This window comes from Hyaloscypha bicolor (assembly GCF_002865645.1).
Source record: "Hyaloscypha bicolor E unplaced genomic scaffold K444scaffold_183, whole genome shotgun sequence".
NCBI lineage: Eukaryota > Fungi > Ascomycota > Leotiomycetes > Helotiales > Hyaloscyphaceae > Hyaloscypha > Hyaloscypha bicolor.
In genome coordinates, this window is record NW_020194685.1 from 998,957 (window position 1) to 1,022,156 (window position 23,200).

At 32.6% G+C, this 23,200-nt stretch overlaps 4 protein-coding genes across 4 annotated transcripts; 2 read left to right on the plus strand and 2 right to left on the minus strand.

Annotated features, from left to right (window-relative positions):
• Nucleotides 1-1,906: 1,906 nt before the first annotated feature.
• K444DRAFT_546501 (uncharacterized protein) lies at nt 1,907-2,491 on the plus strand (the record flags this gene model as incomplete). Its single annotated transcript, XM_024876226.1, has 2 exons — nt 1,907-2,098; nt 2,228-2,491. Coding segments are annotated over 2 exons (456 nt in total), but the record flags the coding sequence as incomplete, so codon positions are not given.
• Nucleotides 2,419-3,079, plus strand: K444DRAFT_262771 (uncharacterized protein). Its single transcript, XM_024871422.1, has 2 exons — nt 2,419-3,005; nt 3,069-3,079. The coding sequence occupies exon 1, from the start codon at nt 2,625-2,627 to the stop codon at nt 2,922-2,924; it is 300 nt and encodes a 99-aa protein (XP_024727138.1). The 5' UTR covers nt 2,419-2,624; the 3' UTR covers nt 2,925-3,005; nt 3,069-3,079.
• K444DRAFT_262690 (uncharacterized protein) lies at nt 3,048-4,150 on the minus strand. Its single transcript, XM_024871420.1, has one exon. The coding sequence runs from the start codon at nt 3,769-3,771 to the stop codon at nt 3,172-3,174; it is 600 nt and encodes a 199-aa protein (XP_024727139.1). The 5' UTR covers nt 3,772-4,150; the 3' UTR covers nt 3,048-3,171.
• Nucleotides 3,457-4,673, minus strand: K444DRAFT_262739 (uncharacterized protein). Its single transcript, XM_024871421.1, has 4 exons — nt 4,480-4,673; nt 4,246-4,432; nt 4,176-4,191; nt 3,457-4,127 (listed from the first exon to the last, which is right to left on the minus strand). The coding sequence occupies exons 1-4, from the start codon at nt 4,633-4,635 to the stop codon at nt 3,743-3,745; spliced, it is 744 nt and encodes a 247-aa protein (XP_024727140.1). The 5' UTR covers nt 4,636-4,673; the 3' UTR covers nt 3,457-3,742.
• Between the last annotated feature and the right edge of the window lie 18,527 nt (nt 4,674-23,200).

A 23,200-nucleotide genomic window follows, 5' to 3' on the forward strand; every position in this document is an offset into this window, starting at 1 on the left:
AATCTTAAATAATATTAGAATAAGAAATAAATAAAGGAAATTATAACTTATAAAATTATACTTCTTATTCTTAAAGTAATAATAATTATATACTAAGTAATTATTACTCTTAATATAAGTAAGGTCAGGAAACTTAGTAATATTCTTAGAATATTAAAGATAATAAGGGCGAATTAAGAATATAAGAGTATTAGCTAAATAGATAGTAATAGGCTAATAAATATTAAGAGAAATATTTATCTTAATAGATAAAGAAGTAAAAGAAGGAATTAGAAGGGAACTTAAATAAAGCTTAAATAAAGCTTAAAGGAGCTTAAAGAAGGCTTAAAGAAAGAAGGCAAGGGATAAGGAGAAGCTAGGTATGGTATTATAGTTAAAGAAAGGAAAGGTTAGTTAGTAGGAAAAGAGAGACCTTTTTATAATACCCTTTCCCCGAATAGTAATTACGAATTCGGAACTAGTTCTATGCCAGAAATACCCAGAAAATTCCAAAGAAGGGATTCACAAACGAACCAGAAGATCAGATTAACTTTTCCAAGCTCTTAGGCCTATAGAGTAACGATTTATTCGCGAATAGAAGCTAAGTTGGGATTTACAAACTAATCAGAAGACCGGAAGAGCTTCCTGTCTAATAGTATATACTATATCCGTACTACCTTTGCAAGGGGGAATTGCCAAAGGCAATTTGCGGGTTAGCTAGGCAGGGTTAGTGAATTATATCCTCAAGTCTATTACCTGGCGTAATAATGGGGCAATTATAGGGAGTCTTTGGGGAGGACCAATGGCCGGAAAAGTTTCAGGGGATTATTTATAAAGCTATTCGCAGTTCCCTTAGGCCTCTTGGGAACAAGAGCCCAGAGGGGAGGTTAATATAATGGGCATACGTAATGGCGCATGGACAGGTATTAGATATTATAGATCTAGTTTCCTATTTTAGATAAAGCTTGCGATCGGAATTATACGGGCGATCGGAATTATACGGGCGATCGGAATTATACGGGCGATCGGAATTATACGGGCGATCGGAATTATACGGATCGCATGGGATCGTGTTTCCTAGTTAAGTAAAGTGCTTCGCAGGCTTGGCTAAGCACTAGGAAACATATAGGGAGACGCTCCTAGCTTTAGAAAGGGGCATCAATTAGTCTTTTGTTGGAATCAATTCTTGGAATCAGTTACACTTGCAAGCGTCACTCCGCAGCTTACTTACCTTGACTACTTGTGCATCACCCTGCTATTACGTGCCTCACAGCTACATTTATTGGAATTCTACTCTACTAGGTACCTAAGGTATATTCTGGTACCCTATAAGACTTCCGAATTAATATCTAGTTACTAGGGGTTATTATATATGAAATATTAACTGGTTTGGCCCTGGACTAATTACCTGACCTGACGAACTGTATCTGTATATCTGGAGAGTAGTATAAGAGACTTGCTTATACATGCCGCAAGGGAGGCGATTTGGCCAAAATGGTAACTCTCAATATTAAGGAGCGGATAACTATTAATATATACTACGAAAATAGTACCTTCCCTGTCTTGCCAGATATATTACCATTACCAGTTACCCGAATTCCCACCCAAGCTCCTCCCGCCCTCACATTACGAACCACTCTAAAACAATAACCGAGGGGGCAAAAAAATAGGAATATATTTGCAGGTGCCTCTCAGTACCGTATCGAGAAAGCTCAAGGTCCTCTTCAGGCGCAACCCTTTCGCCGCTTACAAGAGATCCGCCCAAGGCAAGCTCAGACTTGAATTTTCTGGGTGCGGGAACAGATGCCGAGGGACAAGTAGGTATACAGAGCTTGAGCGGCTACGTGTCCAGCAATGCCAATCAATCGGGCGGCTGAACGGCGAGCAGAGTGGATGTTGCACCACAGGTAGCGACCCGTGATGTGGACTTACCGGGCGAGTCTACTACGATGTGGGAGGTTCCTACGAGCGATACTTCGAAGGCAAGTCATGGACAAACAACGCTAGGGACATCTACGAAGATTCGAGAGCTCAATATGCGGAGGGTAGCTGGAGCGGGTGGCCAGAACCTTCACTCCAAGGTCTTTTGTTTGAGTGGTTCATGAAGTTTCAGGACACGGTTCTCAGCGGACTTCGCCGCAAATACTAACCTTACACATCAGCGAACAAAGTGTTGAGGGGCTCGGAGGCTGATCGCAAGCTTGACATTTTCCTCACCCCCGCCGACGCTGCCTTACCGGACGGCGAGCACGACTGGTCCAATGTACTTGTCATTGGAGAACACAAACAGAATCCTGATGAGGATCGATCTGCAAAAACACTGGTGCAGTTGGCAGGGTATGTACGCGAAGTGTTTGGAAGTCAACCGGAGCGGCGATTCGTGCCTGGGTTTACGATCTGCGGAAGTATGATGCGGCTCTGGGTATTCGACAGATCTGGACCGTACAACTCCGAGAAGTTCGATATTCACAAAGAGCCGGAGCGATTTGTCACAACGCTGGCGCAACAATAGGCCGGTGGATCACGGGAGACTATGGCCTGGTGGTGCAAGTGTGAGGGACGCGAGAATACGGGCCAGTGATGAAGGCAGCGTCAACCAGCCGCCGAAGACGACGTGTCCGGGCTATACGCGTCGGTTCAAACGTATGGAGCTAGGTTTGGAAGGGACTGATCCGTACCGCAAGGCAGTCGGGTCTTTGGCAAGGGGAGAGAGACAGTCAAAGTTTTCGCAGTTTCTACTCTACCACAATTATTCCATTCACATCATCATACGAAAAACGCAGCTTATCACTCTTCCTAGTGATTCTGAACCATCATCCACCCCGTCTGAGTGTGCCTACTACCACCACGAATCCCAGGCTGAAGAGCCTAAACCCCTTTTGAATGACGATTTGAAGTCCCTTGGCTTGTCTTTTGCCATTCAGCTGAAATATATTCTCAGCTGATGGCTGACTGACTGGCTTATCAGCCACTCTGATGAGGTGACGGGCCGCCACTTGAAGGTTGGGTGGTGTTGGCCCTTCTCGGTATGTAAGTAACTTTGAGTGAAAATGCGTCCTCAGCCGCCCTAATATGTGACCTTTCCGTAGCCATCACATTTTCCTGATAGTCAGGAGGAAGGAAGCCTTGAGCAAAGCTTGGATCAGATCCCCAACGAAGATCGGCTTTTTGGCTCACTCCGCGATGACGCATTCATGAACTGCTCTGAGGTCCAAACATCATGTCCGTATAGAAAGTATCTGGGATGACATCGTCAGGAGGTAAACGTTGCTGAAAGCCTGCTTGGGATCGAGGTGTTTGTTGAGTTATCGATTGATGCCTCACTTGGCCGTTTGTTAGTCCTGGAATATCCTCACGAAACATGCCATCCTGCAAACTCATTGATCTACCACGTGGTCCGCTTTGTAATAGCGTAGCTGCTGCCAGAACGTCGGCGGATGTGGCGGGAAGTATTGAAGGGCCGGCGTGCATCTGCATGTTCATATTGCCAAAGTTCATATCCGAGAATCCATGATTACCAGGTTGAGGCTGTTGGCCAAACGAAGAAGTTGTTCCCATAAACGTCGGGGGTAGCTCCTCCCATCCAAGGCCAAGCTCGGAGCCGTCTGGAGGGTTGCTGAAAGAGTCATAATTGAATTGATCCGAGCTCACGCCATCGAAGAAGCTATCTAGAAATTTGGATTCGTCGTCATCGAGTATAGAGGGACCTGGTGAAGGGAAGGGGAAGTTAGAGCTAGCATTGTCGAAGGAATCTGCGGCAGAGTCAGCGGATGTCTCCCAGAGCTTGTGCATTTGGAGACAAACAGCCCCAAGGCATCTCGAGGTTCGGTGGTTTCGATGAACCCTCGCTAGCCAGAATTTGGACCTGGGGCAAGCCAATATAGGACGACGCGTCGCTTAGCGGATACCCATCGATGTTACCACCAAATTCCGAGCTGGCAAAATCTGATCCGTATTTGAGGAGCCGGATAATAACACGCTTGAACATGCCAGGTTTGTCGTCTGCTTCTTCCTGGCGGAGGTCTTCCGAGCTCGCCGGCAGCAACTCCATTGGGCTTCTCCCTTTAAGTAGCCTGGGTGGCTTAGATAAATTATCGTTATCTTCGTCGTCCTCAGTCCGGAACAGCATCTTGCAATCTGGGTTTGGACTATTCTCGTTAGCTTCAACCCAAATCGCGGGTGGAAGAAATATTCACCATTCGACAAGCACTCCTTTCTTCTCTTTGGTTATCGTGTCACACTTCGGGCATACAACACTGGTCTTACCAGAATCTTTAAAGATCATACTCATATCAATCTTCCGTCCGGGCTTGGAAAATGTGGGCCAAGGCCGTTTTCTGGTCAGTGGGTCTCGGGTTGTGGAATCTTCAATTTCGAATTCTCGTTTCTGGACTTTCTTCTCACCAACGAGAGCCTGAAAATGAAAATGGCCGAGGAGGATAATATCAAACATCTGTAAAAATCAACATCCAGGTTTGGTTATGCAGCTAGAAACCTTACCTCCCACGAAACCACCAGCTCGATAGGAAGCGGTATAAGTTTCCCATGAGCGTCTTCCAAGGTCATAGGTTCCTGTTTCCAGCATGAAGCGAATCCTTTGGGCCTACTGGTCTGAACGCTGACTGAAGTCATCACGTCGTCAAGAGTTCTCCTCATCTGAGTGATTGAGGTCTCCAGTTTGGACCTGCAGAAGTCAGTCAGAATCCAGACGAGGAATCAACAGAGAATAAACACTCACACCCTCTCCAGTGAGCGCTTGAATTCTTCTGTGTCGGCTTCAAGGTCTTGCCGGCGACGCTTTCGGGATACCTTGCCGAGCATGATTCGCTGTTCTCTGATATCAGATGCTTGACGTTGTAACTCATGCTGGACTTGCGTCCAATTGCTTTTGACGGTTTCTGAGTCTGATCCCGCTAACAGTCTATATCTTTGAGTCAGCAGTGCCCAGTCGGGAGCGAGACAGTGACCCAACGCCGAAGCTGCCTCCTTGGTTTGAGCAATGTCAAGATCCCGGGTTAGGTCGAGAGGGGCAGCTGCAGCCCATTTCTGGCGTCGATTATACTTTATGAAGCCCCATTCATCGATCTTATTCTTGTAAGCTCGGAGGCTTATCGATATCAGCCATCGTTACTTATAAACAGAATGTGAGGCAGTTACTCACGAGGGATTGAAGTTGCGTGTTGTCTTCAAGATATCTCGAACATCCTCGAGAGATTTCCCTTCTTTCATGTACAGCCTTTCAATCTCAGCCTTCACCTCTGCCCAATTGAAGGCCATTATGATGTTTCTTAGTCTTCAGAAAGATGTGTAAGGTGCGTGAAGGCGGGTTGTCGGAGAGAGAATGGACGAGGCTGTGGTCAAGTTGTACACGAGAGGTGCCGCCGGCAGACAGGTTAAGTGAGAAGAGGACCCGAAGATGGGTTGATGCGAAAATGAGGTTTTATGAACATAATTGAAATGCCGAGGAAATCAGTCGGTCTGAGTCTGAGTCTGTATTGTGCATATCATGGTCACGTCGATTGTGTCGCCTCAAAAATGAAAGTGCAGTTTTGGTGGCAGCTGCAGGCCTGCACATCCAGGCTCCTTCGACCGCGCCTCGATCAAGTGGGAGACGCTCCCAAGACTGACCAATCGTAGTTTCGCCGTTCCACCACGCGAAAGCGCCATAGCCTAGAAAGAAAGTGTTCTTACTGTTCCTCGCCTCAAAAAACTCCCCACCAACACGCGATGACTGAGCAGCCCCCACCTTTGGATAATTCTTCAACATTCTACCACGATGCTTCGTACGGAACGTACAATGATATGGTCTATGAACTCTTTCCAGATTTACTCGACGTGGAAGCCGAATCCTTGGATGCCCTGGAGCCCGTGGCGAGGCCACCAAGCCCGAAAGAGAAACATGATTCCCCTAGCGGGAACCGATAAGGATCTGCTAAGTGAAGCCGTGGAGGCTTTGCGCTACCAAGTTACAAATACAGTTAACTGCTGAACATGGTCTAGATTCGTCCCGAGCTTCTGGCGCATATTATTGGCCGGATAAAACATTCTTCCTGTGGTGGAGTTGTCATTTCTAGCTCAAGACGGAAAACTACGGAAAGCCATAAGGATCAGAAGACCAAGCGATTTTCGAATCTGGTTTTCGACCTTCAATGTCTGATTTGTGGCACGTGCGCACCTAACCAAAAATCGCCTACATATTATGCCCTCTCTTCCTGTGCCTCTACTTATTATTACTACTTAAAATATTACTCTCTTTTTAATTCTTATTTATATATATACGAGAGAGGGGTGAGAGAGGGGTAGATGGGGATGGGGGTGGGGGTGGGGGGGAGGGGGGGAGGAGATGGAGGGCGAGTGAAAAGTGAAAAGTGAAAGAAATTTGAAAAGTGGAAAGCGAAAAGCGAAAAGCAAAAAGCAAAAATCGAAAATCGAAAAGCGAGCTTCAAGGCATGCGACTCGCGAGGAAAAGGAAGCCCTATAATTATAGGCTACTTATCGCTAAATTTTAGGGCTACAATCACTAAATTATAGGCTATAGGTACTAAAAATTTAGTGCTTTGTAACGTAAATTTTTAGTATCGTCCCCTTGCCCTGCCCTCCCCCCCTCCTCCCCTTCTCCCCTCTCTTACCCTTATACTTATAAAAAGAGCGAGAAGAATTAAAGAGAGGAAATATTTGAAGTAATAATAGAGGCACAGGGAGAGGGGGCATAATATATAGGCGTGGTATATAGGTACGAGATCTGGGCCGTTTCGCTAAAATTAAAACCTGGCGGCCCTATACAAGCTCCGGGGCCAGTTTTAATTTTGCCCTGATCTCGATTCGAGATTAATTAGATAAAGCTCTCTCTCTATTTTTATAAATTACTATACTCCTTAATTATACTTGCAAAGCTCTCCCTCCCCTTTTATAGGCCCTTTTAAGCCTTACTTTTACTTATTAAGCTCTCTCTTAATTTCCCCCCTCCCTTTTCTTTAATTATAGCCACATTGCACTCGCAAGCTCGTACTAATATAACATATAAGCGTACAGTCTTTTAAAGGCTTTTATTTAAATAATTATTAACTTCTAAAGGCTATTTTCTATCGTCTTTTATAAGACACCCGTAGCGTTCTCTTGCCCTTACCTCTCTAAGCTCCTGCTCGCCCGATTCCCTAGTACGTACTTGTATATGTCTTTAAAGCTCGTCTCTTATAGGCTTATTTTCAAGTCTCAATACCCTTGCTTGTTCCTTTCTTTGAATCCCATATCGACGGTTTGACTTTTGCTTCCGTTTTCGGCATATAGAGTACGTAAAGAAGTGTCCAAATTCAGAAGGGGGGCGTTTTTGATTATAACTAGAGCAGTATTCTAAGGGAAAGGGTTAGTAAGTATTTACGGACAGGTTTTCCTACTTACGGGCCATAGGCTCGTCTGTAAATTGATTTACAGATACCTCTTCGTCCGCAAGCTCCTCCTCTTTATTCGCAGGTCCTTCTTCTTTATCCATAGGTATATCCTCTTTATCCGCAAGCCCTTTCTCCCTTTATATCTCCAAATATTGGCTAGCCGTAAGCCAGTACCACGCTTCCTCCTGCTCCTGCTCCTGCTCCTGCTCTTGCTCTTGCTCCTGCTTCCCCCTCTTATACTCGTCCGTAAACTACTATATATTAGCCCCGCTACTTACTATTTACAAGCTCTTACCGGATCATTCTCTTCCCATTTCCTCTCTTGCTCTATCTCCCACTGCTTCTCCTCTTTATCCCACTGCCATTCGTCGTCTTATAATCGAGCCTGGAACTCCCTCCACTCATCCCAAGCCTCCCTTTGGGCTTCTCCTTCTGCTAATGCCTTCTCCAAGTCCACAGGATCCCATATCCCACGCTTTTGTGCCCGTAGCTTTGCTCTCTTCGCCCATAAGACCCGCCGGTCGTGCCTTTCTTGTATAAACTCGCCCGTAGCTTTACGGTATTGGTCGTGCTTTCGTATAAGGCAGATTTCGCAAGTACAAAGTCGATATCCGTTCTCGTGAAAAGGGAAGCTTGTAATTGGGCGAAAGGACTTGCACCCGGAGCAGCGTAGCCGGTTTAAAGGAAGGGTATCCATTGGGAGCCTGCGGAGCCTGTAAAGCCTGTGAATTAGCCTATAAACCTTGTAAAAGGGAGCCTATAGAACCTGTGAAGTCTATAGAGCTTGTGGAGCCTGTAAAGCCTGTAAAATAGAGCCTGAACTATGGAGCGGGCCTAAAGTTTTGGTATTCCCGAAGTTTGGTGTTCCCGCACAGACGCATTCACGTGACAGCGTCCGTTTTCTCCGGAAAATAGCGAAAATGTAAGATAGATGATGGAACCACGCGAAGCACATTAGAGCCGGGGCCTACTCTCTGCCTGAACTGTTGGATAAGGACGGTGGAGAGGAGAGTGAGGAAGGAAAACGTCTCTGAACTTGAAAGGGATATGTTACTAGCTTTCGAGAAGTACGAGAAGTCGTCATCGGCTACTAATTCCCACCTCCCCGAGGCCTTCTCGCCGCTCTGCTGAGCCATCGCACCTCGGATTGGTCAATGCCGAGGATCCACGACCTGCAAGGCGGCGGAAGCTCCGCTCAGTATCCATCGAGGCTCTACCAGTCACGCAACTCGAGATCGACAAGTACTATCTTCGACTTCGTGGAATATGCACCCGGCAGCTTGCTGGACGCAGGACCAGTGTGAGCAAGAAATACTCAAGGTATTCATACTACTCATGAATATTCATGAGTAGTCTTGAATAGAATATGAGTAGCGTAAAACTCCAAAAAAATTGAGTAGAGTAGAATATATATTCATGAATATTCATGAATAGTCACGTGGAAATCATGTGATTTTGTAAGGTGTTTGTTGGTAGGCAATAAGACAATAGAATGAATCAGTGTGTTGTGAAACCACAGTGTTAAATTCAGTACAGAACTAATCTCTGTCCCTCCTGTGAGGTCCAGGGAAGCCCCCTCTAAATAGGAGGCCCCGATGGCATACATATAATTAGTGATTTATAAGCCTAATGCATATGATGTAAATAGTGGTTGGTTGGGATATCGAAGGGCTGCCGAACTCCCTAATCGATACCTGCGATATCCGAGGTTCGTCACATGCCCTTAAGTTACGTACGACTCTGTACATATTACAACTATGCCCCCCTCCTAGGATCTTGTCCCCAAGATCCATTAATCTATCCTGGTAAACATTTAATCGATTATTTATTTAATTAACGTAAACTTCCAGTATCTTAAGAGGTGGTTTTACTAATACGATCTGGATAATAGACGTAAAAATCATCTAATCAGATCGGGGCTAAGTAAGCGAGAAGGAAGGGTAATTATACCCCAGGTATAGGGGCTAGCCAGTAATTGCGATTTCGTTTGGGATCTGAGTATTCTAATTAGTTTAATTCAAAGTACCAAGGCGCTACCCTATAAAATTAATACTACCTGTCAGATCTCGTATTAGAATAATCTGAATAGCTATATAGAAAGTATTTAATAAATATTTATATAAGAAATCTATATAAATATTTCTGAGGTTCTAGAGATTATTTACGAGCTCCTGGAAATATATATTAATCGGTTATACTGATTTCCGATTAGGACTAGTACAAAAACTAGTAGTTAATCCAGATAGTTCTTTACTTTTATAAAAGGACCTCTTTATATTACTATATTGTGATGGGCACACGTGATGGCGCATGGACAGGTGTCAGATGTCGTGGATCTAGTTTCCTATTTTGGGTACAGCTTGCGATCGGAATCGTATGGATCGCATGGGATTTCCTAATTAAGTAAAGGGCTTCGCATGCCTGGCTAAGCACTAGGGAATATATAGGGAGACGCTCCTAGCTTTGGAAGGGGCATCGATTAGTCTCTTGTTGGAATCAATTCTTGGAATCAGTTACACTTGCAAGCGTCACTCCGCAGCTTACTTACCTTGACTACTTGTGCATCACCCTGCTATTACGTGCCTTACATATATACTCTCTTCCTTTCTAATAACTATATATATAACTTTTTCTATTATTGCCTTCTAGCCTCTTCTTCTGCCTTTCTCTAAGTCTTCTTTAATTATTTTTAATTAATTCTATAATATCTTCTTCTGGCTTTATTATTCGTTCCCGTAATAATAAGTATAAAGGTAATCTTATAGCCTCCTTTCCTATTACTAGTAGATACTTGAAATATTTCAAGTATTTACTTATTAATTCCTTTACCTTATATACTATAGTACCTAGTAAGAAGAATTATAACTATTATAATAAGGGTTCTAAGTCTTATATATTAGTAAATTCTTTAGCTTTAATATCTATTAAAGCTAATATAATTTCAGATTCTTTATTACTTATTAGAGGCTTACCGGTTCTAGGAAGATATTATTATAACTTTTAAGAAATTTCTTAAAATATATCCTAAATAGTATTATACTAATAAGAATAATATTATTAATTAGGTTTTCGAAAACTAGAAGAATACTAATAAGCTTTAGAATTCTTCTTCCTATCTTAATAAGGCAGATAATAATACTATTTGGGTTAGTATTCCAAAAATAAGTTTTTTCTAATATATTTAGGTATTTACTAATTCCTTAAAGAAATACTATAATATCTATCTTTAAGGTATTAACCTTATTACTAAGCTTATTACCGAGATTACTAAATAGTCTATTACTAGTACTTTAAGTACTAATAATATAATACTTATAGTTATTCGGGACCTGATTTTAGAAGTTTAGGCCTTTTATAAGATATATATAGCTATTATAAGTTTCTTACTTATTTCTCTTAATATCCTTAATACTAATATTATTATAATATAACTATATCCTTAATACTAATATTATTATAATATAACTATATCCTTAATACTAATATTATTATAATATAACTATATCCTTAATACTAATATTATTATAGTATAACTATATCCTTAATACTAATATTATTATAGTATAACTATATTCTATTAAGAGATAAGTGAATTCCGGAAAGTATTAGCTAATTCTTTATTAAGTTCTAAATAGGGCCAGTATTTGGTATTCTTATTTTAGGAATTAGAAATTTATAAGAATTAGAGTTTATTTATTTAAGATACCTATAGCTAGTTTACTTATAATAAATCTTTTTTAATCCTAAACCTTTTTCTAATAATTTAAATATAATTCTTATAAGCCTTAATAAAATCCTGAAAAACCTTTATAAATAAAAAAACCTAGGAAAAAAGTATTTCTATTATTATTCCAGATTTTTTCTTAGCTATCCAAGTTCTTTTTTTCTTTTAAATAGTCTTTTTCTTAGTAATCCAGAATTCTTTTTAATTTTAAGAAATTATTAAAAGATAGTTTCGGATTCTAAGCTATAGTTTTAGTTATATAATTTTAGAAGTTTCTTAAAATTTTCAAGATTAGAGAAAGTAAATAACTAGGTATTATAATTTTTAGGCCAGGCTTTCTATTTAATTAAATATTATTACTTCTTATTTCTATTATTTTATTAGTAATTAATAATAGCTTTTACTTCTTATTCTTATTTTTTATTATTATTTACTAATTCCGGAAGTTCTTTAAAGAAATATAAATATAGCTTCTAACTCTTTTTTATTATATACTTTTTAAAAAAGAAAATATAGAAAATTAGATATAAATAATTATATATATTTAATAATTCTAACTTATATACTAAATTACTAATATATTTAAAGATCCTAAATAGATCTATAAATTTTAGCTTAAGCTTTCTTATTTTAAGTTTAATATTTCTTATTAATAATATTACCGAGGCTTCTTTAGAATAGTATTTAGCTAACTAGTACTTATTATAATAGGTTTCCCGATTATTTTATATATAATACTATAAATTCTTAAGCTTTCTTTATTTTATTTTAAAAGTTTCTAGCCTTTTATATATAGCTAGTATCTTTCCTATAATCCTGTTTTTAGGATTCTATAGAAATTAAAAGTAATATTTATAATATATATAGAAAAATATATTTTATAAAATCTAATATTTTAAGTTATTATATATAAATTCTATAAAAGATAACTTCTTAAACTAGTTATTTTTTTAGGTATTATAATAATATCTCAGATAGTATTTTAGGGCCTAGTTTTATTTTTCTATCTAATTATTTATTTAAGAATAATAAGCTATACTTAAATACTATTTATATATTAAATAGAAATAGAAAGCAGACTAGAACTAGCTAGTAAATACCGTTTTTCGGTCAGAAATAATTCTATTAGGAGAGCTAAAGATTAAAAAAAATTTTTTTTATATAATCTTAGTAAACTCTAAAGAATTAATAGTCTTATAATATATAATATATCTTACTATTTTAGAATACTAGTTAATAACTATAAGAATTATATTAAAATCGGAACCTTCTATTAGGTTCTTATATAGTAGTAAACCTATAATAAAATCTATAAAGATCTTATCCTAGGGTCTCTCAGGCTATAATAAACTACTAAATAAATTATATAGCAAATATCTCTTTGCCTTAATTCTCTGGCAGATATTATATTCTTAATAATAATTATAAATATCTCCTTTATATTCTCCTAATACTAGAATCTTCTAAGAAGCTCGAGAGTTTTCTTTACTTTATAATATTTAGCTATTAGATTATTATAATAAAGCTTTATAATTTCTTAATATAAAGCGGAATTATTAGGTATAATAATTCTTAAATAGTATCTAAATAAGCCCGAATTATTTTCCAGATTTCTTTTCCTTTAGTATCTTTCTTACTAAGCCTCTATTTTATAATATTTTAATATCAAGAATTATTTCTCTAAACTACCTAAATAATATCTAGAAGGGATTTAGATAAAAAAGCTAGTACTATAGCTCTTTTAATAGCCATATATATCTATATATAGGGAATTAGATATTTATAATTATCTAATTTAAAAACTCGAAAAACCAAAAAGTCTTTAGTTCTATTAAGTAATATAGTTATAGATACCCTTATTACCTTAGCTATAGTAGTAGAGCCTTTAAGGTATTTCCCTATATCTTATTTCTTAACTAATTCTATAGTTAAGGAATTTATAAAATTATTTATTTATTTATCTTATAATAAATATTTCTCCTTAGCTATTATAGATATAGTAAATATTAAATAATACCTATTCTAAAGAGGGAATTCTTTAGATATCTATAAGAATCTCTAAATTATAATTATAAAAGCTTTCTTTAACTTATTTTAAAAGATTAGAAGCCAAGTTATATTAATAGGACCTTTTTTATAATTAGGTCTTTTACTAGGTCTATTTATTGGGTTTAAGGCATTTCTATAGTAAATAATATTAAAATCATATATTATAAGATATATTACCTAATATACTTAATAGCTCTCTAGATACTTTATTTCTATAAAGTATTAGAGATTATTATAATCTATAATAACCTTAATTATAAACCTGAACCCTTTAAGATAATAATACTAATACTTAAAGGCTTTAATAATTATAAATAGCTCCCTATTATAGGTATTATAGTTATATTCGGCTCCGGAAAGTTTCCGGAACCAGAATACTACTAGATACTAGTATTTTTTCGGGCTATTACTAGAATTAACTTATTATAAAATAGTACTAGTAATTACGAATTTTAATATATTAGTTTTAATATAAATCTTCTTAGAAGAATTAAAATAGACTAGGATAAATATTATAATAAAAGCTTTTTTTAAAGTCTTAAAGCTTTTAGCTACTTTATCTATTTATATAAAGAAACCGGATTTCCGGCCCTTTTCTATTTCTTTTAAGAGATCTATTAAGCCTATAGTTACCTAAAAATAATAATAGATAAACCTATAATAGAAATTAGTAAATCTAAGAAATACTTAAATATTATAAAATAATTCTGGTTCTAGCTATTTAATAATACTATAGACCTATTTAGGATTTATATAAATATCTTCTATTCTAATAAGGAAGCCTAAAAATTCGACTTCCTTAATATTAAACTTATATTTACTAAATTTATAAAACAGATTATTTTTATATAGCCTAGTAAATACCTAGTAAATATAATTATAGTATTTATTCTTATTTCGGAAATAAATAAGAATATTATTTAAATAAATAACTATAAAATAATTCAGGAGCTTTATAAATATAGTATTAATATATACTTAAAATATAGCTAATATATTAGCTAGCCCAAAAGATATTATAAGATATTCAAAATAGCTATAATAGGTCCTAAAAGCCGTTTTTTACTTATATTCTTTATAAATTCTTACCTAATAATATATATTCTTAAGATCTAGCTTTATAAAGATCTTGGCTTCTTAAAGCTAGTTAAGGGTCTTATTAATAAGAGAAAGCAAATACTAATTCTTAATTATAACTTAATTAAGTTTATAATAATTAATATAAAGATATAGTCCTTTATTTTTCTTGGAAATAAAAAAAATAAGTACTTTTACTAGGCTTTTACTAGGCCTTATCTAATATTTATAAAGTATATCCTATAAATATAGATATAATACTTCTAGTTAGGTTTCTAATAGATTATATAAAGGCCTATACGAAACTATACTATCTATATTAATAAAGTATTTAATATTACCAAGATTAGGAAGTTCTAAAGCTTTATTAGAATTAAAAACCTCTAAGAAGTTTTCGTATTTATTATTCCGGAAATAGATAAGTACTTTTAAGACTTCTTTTTAGAAAGTATTAATTTGCTATATTAAAAACTCTTATTTAATATTACTAGAATTATATAATAAAGTAAAGACCTAGTAATTATTATAAATATATAAAGCCTATTATTTAGAATAGTTATATTTGCCTTTAGTTAAGAATAAGACTTGAGATACTAGCTTAGGATACCGGTTAAGCTTCTTACCGAATTCTTTTAGTATTAGGATCTTAATATTATTAGGCTATATAAATATATATATCTATTATTTCTTAATATAGTCTATATATTATATAAGAGTTACTTTATAAAATTCTATACTAAAAACGAGACTATAAGAATTAATATTCTTATATCTATAGAACCGGAGCTTAAAAGAATATATCTTACTATAATTATCTATAATAAATATCTTAAGATTATAGGCTTAATAAATTTTAAATTAGTTCTTATAAAAGATTACAAATTCTTAGTTATATTTAGCTAAAGTAATAAAGTTCTGGCTTTAAGTCTAATTATTATTAAGGAAGTTATAATCTGATTCGGTATTACTAAGTCTATTATATATTTTTAAGGTATCTATTTCTGGCTATATTAATCTTATTTAAATAATTATATAAAGTAATATATCTTTTTTATTATAGCCAAAATTATTAATATTTAAGATCTAGCCTTCTTTTTTCTCTATTTCTTAGAAAAGTCTTTTCTAAAGTACTTCTCTATAGCTATAGTATTAACCTACTTCTATAAATACCTTGACTTTTCTATAATTTTGGCCTTATTAGGGTTTTACTAAGTCTATTTAGTATACTTGAAATACTTTATACTTTCTAAGAAATATTCTTTTTATTTATAAGTCTAATAAACTATACCTAAAGTAGAACTAGTACTCTATTAAGGCCTTAAAGGAGCTAAAGTATTACCTGAGGATTTCTTATATAATCTTCGGAACTTATTCTTCCTTTTTTAATAGCCTTATAAATTAGAATTTGCTAAGTTAGGGTCTTTAGAAGCAAAGCTACTCTTATTAGACTTTCCTATCTTTATTTTTCTTAATTTAGAATAAGTAATATACTTTATTTTCTGAGCTTTCTTAAGCTATTCGGAAATAAATACTGCCTTATCTCTTAAGAAAATAAATATAAGTATCTAATAAATCTTATAATTAGATAAAGCAGTATTAAAAGTCCGGATCCGGTTTCTCTCAGGATATAGGTCCTAGTTAACTTCGAGACTAATTATCCGAGTATATAACTTAGTAACTATCTTACCGTTCTTCTAATAAAGATCTCAGAATTCCTTAAAGGTATCTTATTAATAGGTTTAAGGTACTTGGAATATATTAGCCAAATAGGCCTTAAATTACTTCTAATAGACCTCATATAATAGTAGGCTTTACTTTATTATAGCCTCTCAAGTATTATAAGGTTTATTCCTAAAAGTACTTATAATAGAGTTAACTCTAGAAAAGTATTTATTATAAGTTCAAGGTTAGGTTCTAAAGACTACTTTCCAGGAGAATATAAATATTCTCTATTTCTTAAAGAACTTTCTATAATATAAGTCAGGTATCCGGATCTTAAGAAGCTTTTCTCGGTCTAAATACATCTTTAGGATATTATATAGTAGCTTCTAATAAATAGTATTGAGATTACTTTTAAAGCTTATTATATTAGAAAAGGAAATAGGTTCTAATTCTATTTCAGGAAGTTCCCTAATAGGAATTACTAAGGAAAATAGAATAGACTTATAAATAGAGTTTCTATAAGATATAGTAAACTATAAGGTATTTCTAAAAGTACTCTTATATTACTCTAACTATAGGATATATTAGTTAATTATATCTATTAATTCTTGCTTTTATTAGAGTACTTTGACTTTAGTATATAAGCCCTATTTCGTAGCTTAGGTAGTAGTAACTCGGGTATTAATCTCAGTATCTTAATTATTACCGGGATTATTTATATTATTATTACTGGCTTTTGGAGGCTCCTAAAAAGCCCTATTAAAAGTATTAGACAAGCCTTTACTATTACCCGTATTAGGGTTAATCTATTCAACTTCCTTTATAGGAATAGCTTTAGTAAGAGATTATATATTTTACAGATTTCGAGATATAATTACTTATTAAACTACCTCCTTTAAGGGTAAAGAGATTAGCTTATAAGGTATTTATTAGTAAATAATAAGATAATAGAATAAATTAGTATGTTATAAAACCATAGTATTAAATTTAGTATAGAACTAATCTCTATTTCTCTTATAAGGTCTAGAGAAGCCCCCTTTAAATAGGAGGCCCCAATAGCATATATATAATTAGTAATTTATAAGCCTAATATATATAATATAAATAGTAGTTAATTGGGATATTAAAGAACTACCGAACTCCCTAATTAATACTCGTAATATCCGAGGTTTATTACATGCCCTTAAATTACGTATAACCCTATATATATTACAGATTTTTAGTAAATTAATATATATTTAATTTTTTTAAAAAAGAACTAAGGTACCTATTAAGTAGCCTTATATAAGATAAGCTAGTACTTATATAAGGCTACTTAAATACTAATTTTCTATAATAATAAACTAATTATCCTCCTTAGAATCTTGTTTTTTCTCTTTTTTCTTTCTCTTTTTCTCTTCTTTTTTAGCCTCTTCTAATTCGTCTTTAAATAACCCCCAACTTTTTAAGCAAGCTATTCTCTTAAAAGTACTCTTATTAAGTCTATTTCGTAATTTAGTCATAATAAGAGCGCCTTGAGAGAAGAATCTCTTACTAGGAGCCGAGGAAACTAGAATTCCTAAATATTTCCTAGCTATTAAAGCTAAAGCAGGAAATCTAGCCGCATTAGACTTCTAATAATCTAAAGGCTTAACCTATATATATATTAGTACTAATATATAAAAAAATATTAAGAGAATATCGGATAATTATTTAATAGAATTTAAGTAAAGTTTATTTACCTTTCTATCTTCTTTTTTTCTTCTAAATAAGTTACTAATTCGTCTTCTATATTAGAAGACTTACTAGTAATATATATATCTAAATATAAAATTAGTTATTAATTTATTAAAAAAATAATTAAAGAAATTACTTATATATTATAATCGGTCTTTAATCTATTATATATATCCAAAGACATACTATTAGATAAGCTAATACTAGTTAATTCTTCTTATTTAATTCGAGGATCAAGAATAAGAGCTAAATATAAAGCTTTATTTTTATTATTTAAAACGCCTGTTTTAGGATAATATTTTCGAAGTTTAGCTATACCCTTATTAATAGCATCTATAAATACTTTATCCTATTAAATATTAGTATAATAATATAAAAAGAATTTAAGAAAAGACTTATTTTAAATTCCTTTTTAAAATTTTCAAGTTTATTATATATTTTATATACCTCAGATATAATATAATATATAGTCGGATAATTTTCGGCTTGTAATTTAGTTATAGCTTTAACAAATATTAGAACTATATTTAAAATATTATTTAAATAAGTAATTTTAATATTAGTTAAAACTAGACTTTTATTTTTAAAAGCCTTCGAATTAGAGCTATTAATAACTACTTTAATAGCTTTATATATATATATATAAAGTTCTTTAACATATAATAATTCAAAGACTACTATATTTTTTAATCTATAAATAATTAGTATTAATTAATAATTAATTAAATAATTAATTAAATAATTAATTAATTAATTAATTAAATAATTAAATAATTAAATAATTAAATAATTAAATAATTAAATAATTAAATAAAAATAATTAAATAATTAAATAATTAAATAATTAAATAATTAAATAATTAAATAAATAATTAATTAAATAAATAATTAATTAAATAATTAAATAATTAAATAATTAATTAATTAATTACTTACTAAGTTAAGGAAATCGAGCATTTTCTATATTAAAAGCTTTAATTTGAGCTTCTAATAGCCGTCGGTTTTCTTGATTATATTTAAGACCTATAATAATCTTTTAAACCTTTCTCTAAATTAATAAATCTATAATTTATTAATAAAACTCTTATAAATTATAAAGGGAACTTACTTATTACTTGTTCTATTTCTCTTTCTTCTTCTCTATCTTCAAGTTCTTCTATTTCTTGCTCGTATAAATCCGTAGAATAAGAGATATTATAATCGTTCTTAATAAGAGCTTTTAAAATATCTTAAACTACTAAGTTTAATACATAAGCTATATAAGAAATATCTCCTTGAAATTTAATACCTTCCTTATTATAATACTTTATAAAAGCCTATAATAAGGTATTATTTAAGCTAGTATTATCTCGAGTAATACTAAAAAAGATATATTAATATAAATTATTTAAAAATTTAATTAGAATTACTTACCTAGTAATATTATACTCGATATTATATTATTTTAAAGCTTCTAATAAAACAGAAAGTATATAAATACCAGAGTATATATCGTTTAAGTCTTTTATAGCTAATAAATAAGATTTTAATATAAAATCCTTATTTATAAAGTGTTTAAAAATATATTAGTATAAATTTCACTTAATAATTATAGGAATATATAAACTTATATAGTAATTCCAAGGAAGGCCTTTTGATTTATAAAGGTAACAGCGTTTAAAGTAATAGAAAAGGTTCCTTGAGATTTAATATTCTCTAGAAATTCATCTTTAATATTTAAACTCTTTTTAATATAGCTTAAATTAAGCTCATCTATAAGTATTTTTAAATATAAAGGCAGTATTTGACTATTAAGTATTAATATATATAATAATAATAAAGAATATAATAATACTTACTAATTTAAATACTTTAAAAGTAATTTAAAACTTAAAGTATTTACTACTCGAAAAGAGATATTATTATTAATTATAAAACTTAATAATAGTTTCTTAAAATAATTAATAGTAAAGCTTTCTTCTCTTTAACCCGATTACTTATTAAAAAGATCATTTATAGTAGATTGAGAGACTTGAGAAGAGCCTTTACTTTCACCTATTAAATATATTAGTAAATAAAGCTTTTTAATTAATATTAAATAACTTACTATTATTATTACTATCTTTAAGACTAGTAATATCAATAAATTTATATACGTTTCGAAAATGAGCATAATAATTACTTATAGGGGCATATATTCGTTAATTTATTCATGTTTTTCTATTATATTAATTAGTAAAAAATCATTAAAAATTAATATATTAACTTACAAACAACCTCGAACTAAGCACTTTATAATATATATACGAGTTTCTTGGGGATCCTCTTAAATAGGATTTAATATCTTTTTTAAGTAGCCTTTCTTAAAGAGAGAAGCTTGCTTATTAAGGGATTTTAACTCAAACTCAGGGTAATTTTAAGCTAAGTTAAGCTTAATTAAGGATTATTAAGACATTTTCGAATATATCGAGTATAAGTAAGTATATTTATAGTAGAAAGTATATTAATAGGAGTAATGGTTGAGGTTTTATATGGAATAGAAGTATAGGGAAGAAATAAAAATCGAGGAAATCGATGTGTTTTTATAGAAAGTTCTAATATTCTAAGGGCTTCTTAATTATTCTTCTAATTAGAAAGAGTCCTATTATTTCGGAGATTCTAGTCTCCTAATTCCTAATTTTTGCTAATAGAATTGCTATTATTATTAAGTTCTTAAGTCGATGTAATTCTAGAAGTATCGTGGAGGTTCGGCTCGCTTACTAAGCGTCGCTACTACTTGATTGGGTGGCGAGGTGGCGCTAGAGCGGGAGTGCCCGGGGCTTTACCTAATAAGGCTAGCCTGTCACGTGCGTGAATCACGTGCATACTACTCAAAGTATTCATGAATATTCATGAATAGCTTAATTAGAATATGAATAGAATATGAGTAGGGGCCACTACTCTACTCTACTCTATTCATTGTTCACACTGCGCAGGACGTCTATCGTGAACGGGAATTCACAACATTATTGGCAAGGAGTAATTAATGGTGGGGTCCACTACTTGGTGGATTGGGCTCCGAATTTGGTGCGAGGCTCTATTACGGAAGGCAAGAGTGGAAGTGTTAGGGGAGGAGGAGCATGACAACAACGACAATTGCCCGACTTATCGAGAGCGTCAGCATGTTGGACAGATTGACGACTTTCCCATCACACCGCTAGAGCAACAATCATTCCTCTTGACCGGCTTCAGCCTGCATACACCATGCCGACTCTCGTCTTGCGTCTGCTACCGCGGAGGCAAGTCCTACCCACAGGGCTACGCGTATCCAACCCCAACATGGCACAGCCGTCAACGCCGAGGCCATTACCTCGCAAAGGAGTAAGCCGTTCAGCCTCGATGACGACATTGGATTAAGCGACAGCGATCGTGATCTCAGCAGTGGCGACGAGCACGAGAAAGCATATTCCATGGGAAGACTTAAACGAGCAGCGCTTACTGGCATACAGGAAAGAGGACAAGTCTTGGGACTGGATCTTCGGCAAGTTCCCAAGCAGGACTCCGGCTATAGTACATATGCACTGGACTATGGTACGTATCATGCGTATAAAGTAAGTTATAATCTTACTATCGAAGCCGAACTTTCGTAATTCGATATTTCTAATACAAATTCTGATTGACCCAATTATAAAGGATGGCAAATACTAATACCCGAATAATAAGATAGATAATAACCGGTTAGATCTCTAATATTACTTATTTTCTTTAATATTTAATAGAAAGTTATTTACTACTCCGATACTAAAGGAGAAACGACTTTATTATATTCTAGATATTGGTACAGGAACAGGCATCTGGGTAATTGATTTTGCAGATAAATACCCAGAAATAAAGGTACTTAGTATTAATCTTAGTCCAAGTCAATTATTCTTTACCTTTCCCTAATCTTGTATTCCAGATTAATAACCTCAAAGAGTCTTGGACTTTCTCAGAAAAGTTCGATTTTATCTATAGCCATATAATAATTGGCTCTATTACTGACTTTCCTCGACTTTACTAGTAATGTTTTAATAACCTTACTAATAGAGGCTAGATAGAAATATTAGATATCTTATTTCTAATTCTTCTAAATAATAGTAAATTCCCAGAAAATTCTATATTTAAGAAATAGTATATATTATTAGCCTTTCTATCTCTAATTAACTAATTAAAATAGATCTAATCTCTTTATAAAGAGATATAAAAAACTAGAATACCTAATAAATTTTATAGAGCTCTATAAGTCATAACTTAAAATAGCTAGCTTTATTAATATTATAGAAATGAAATATATCTGGCTATTAAATTATTAGCTAAAAGATTAGAAGCTTAAGGAACTAGATATATTCTATATTCTAGTAATAAATATATTACTAAATATAAAATAGAAATATAGTAATTAGAGAATATAACTTTAGGCCTTAAGAGCTTTAGTATAATAATATTTACTTGTATTCTAGACTAGGTAAAGCCTAAAATAGATGTTTTCTTAGCTAATATTAGGAAAGAAATAAAAGATATAAAGATTTATATATATTGAAATATATAAGCTCTTAATTTCGGGTTTTTTTATTTTTATTTTTTATAAAAGTATTTTTTTGAGTAAGAGAAAAAAGAACGGCTAGTAAATACTAATATCTAATAGATTTATTATTTATAGATATAAGCTAGTATAAACTAATAGATAATAGCCTCTTTATAGCTAATAAGTATAAAAGCTTATCTTTAGAACAAATATATACGAATTTAAAATTAGCTACTTATTCTAATAGAAATAGAAAAGTATTTGTTTTATTTTAAAAAGACCTAATTCTATATTTAATAGAATAATAAGATATCTAGAAAAAAAGAAATAGGTAATTATATAAATAAAGTAAAGAGTAATAAGTATTATTTATTATAAAAGTAATTATATAATATATATATATATAATAATATTAATAATACTATAATTATTATATTAATAGGATTTCTTAATATATTCCGTAATCTTTTCTTTTATATCCTACTATTTGAGGTCTTATTTTATTATAGCTCTCTTATTACTATCTGAATTCGTAGCCTAGTATAACTTAGTAATTACTTTATTTTATTTATTTTTTAAATCTTAAAGTTTATTATTATTCTTATATTTACTTTTCTTTTTATAGATTTACTAGATACTAAATATAGTAAATATAACTAGAATATAGGCCTAAAAGTTATATATTAAACTCGCTTTTATAGAAAATATTATAGGTTTAAATTATAACCTATAATATTATATTCTAATTTATTTATTCTAGTTTTTTATAAATCTCTTTAAAGATTCCTGTTTTTTGCTTTCTATTATTTTATTATTTATATATATCTAGTTATTATACTTAAGCTATATTAATAAAAGTAGTATATAGAAATATAAAATATATATTAGCTTGGCTTATTTTTTATATTATATTATAATTAATAATCGAGTCTATTAAATTAATAAACTTCATTTTTTTTATATAAAACTAGAGAAGTTTATTAAGAATTAATTATATAATTAGAAAAGGCTTAATATAATATATATATAGGCTATAGTATTATTTTATTTAGAAAGAAAATAAAATAACTCTAGTTATAATTA

Coding starts and splice junctions, on each gene's coding strand:
- K444DRAFT_262771 (XM_024871422.1), top strand. CDS start 2,625: ATGGAGCTAGGTTTGGAAGGGACTGATCCGTACCGCAAGGCAGTCGGG.
- K444DRAFT_262690 (XM_024871420.1), bottom strand. CDS start 3,771: ATGCACAAGCTCTGGGAGACATCCGCTGACTCTGCCGCAGATTCCTTC.
- K444DRAFT_262739 (XM_024871421.1), bottom strand. CDS start 4,635: ATGAGGAGAACTCTTGACGACGTGATGACTTCAGTCAGCGTTCAGACC. Junction 4,433..4,479: donor AGCTGGTGGTTTCGTGGGAG/GTAAGGTTTCTA, acceptor TGATTTTTACAG/ATGTTTGATATTATCCTCCT.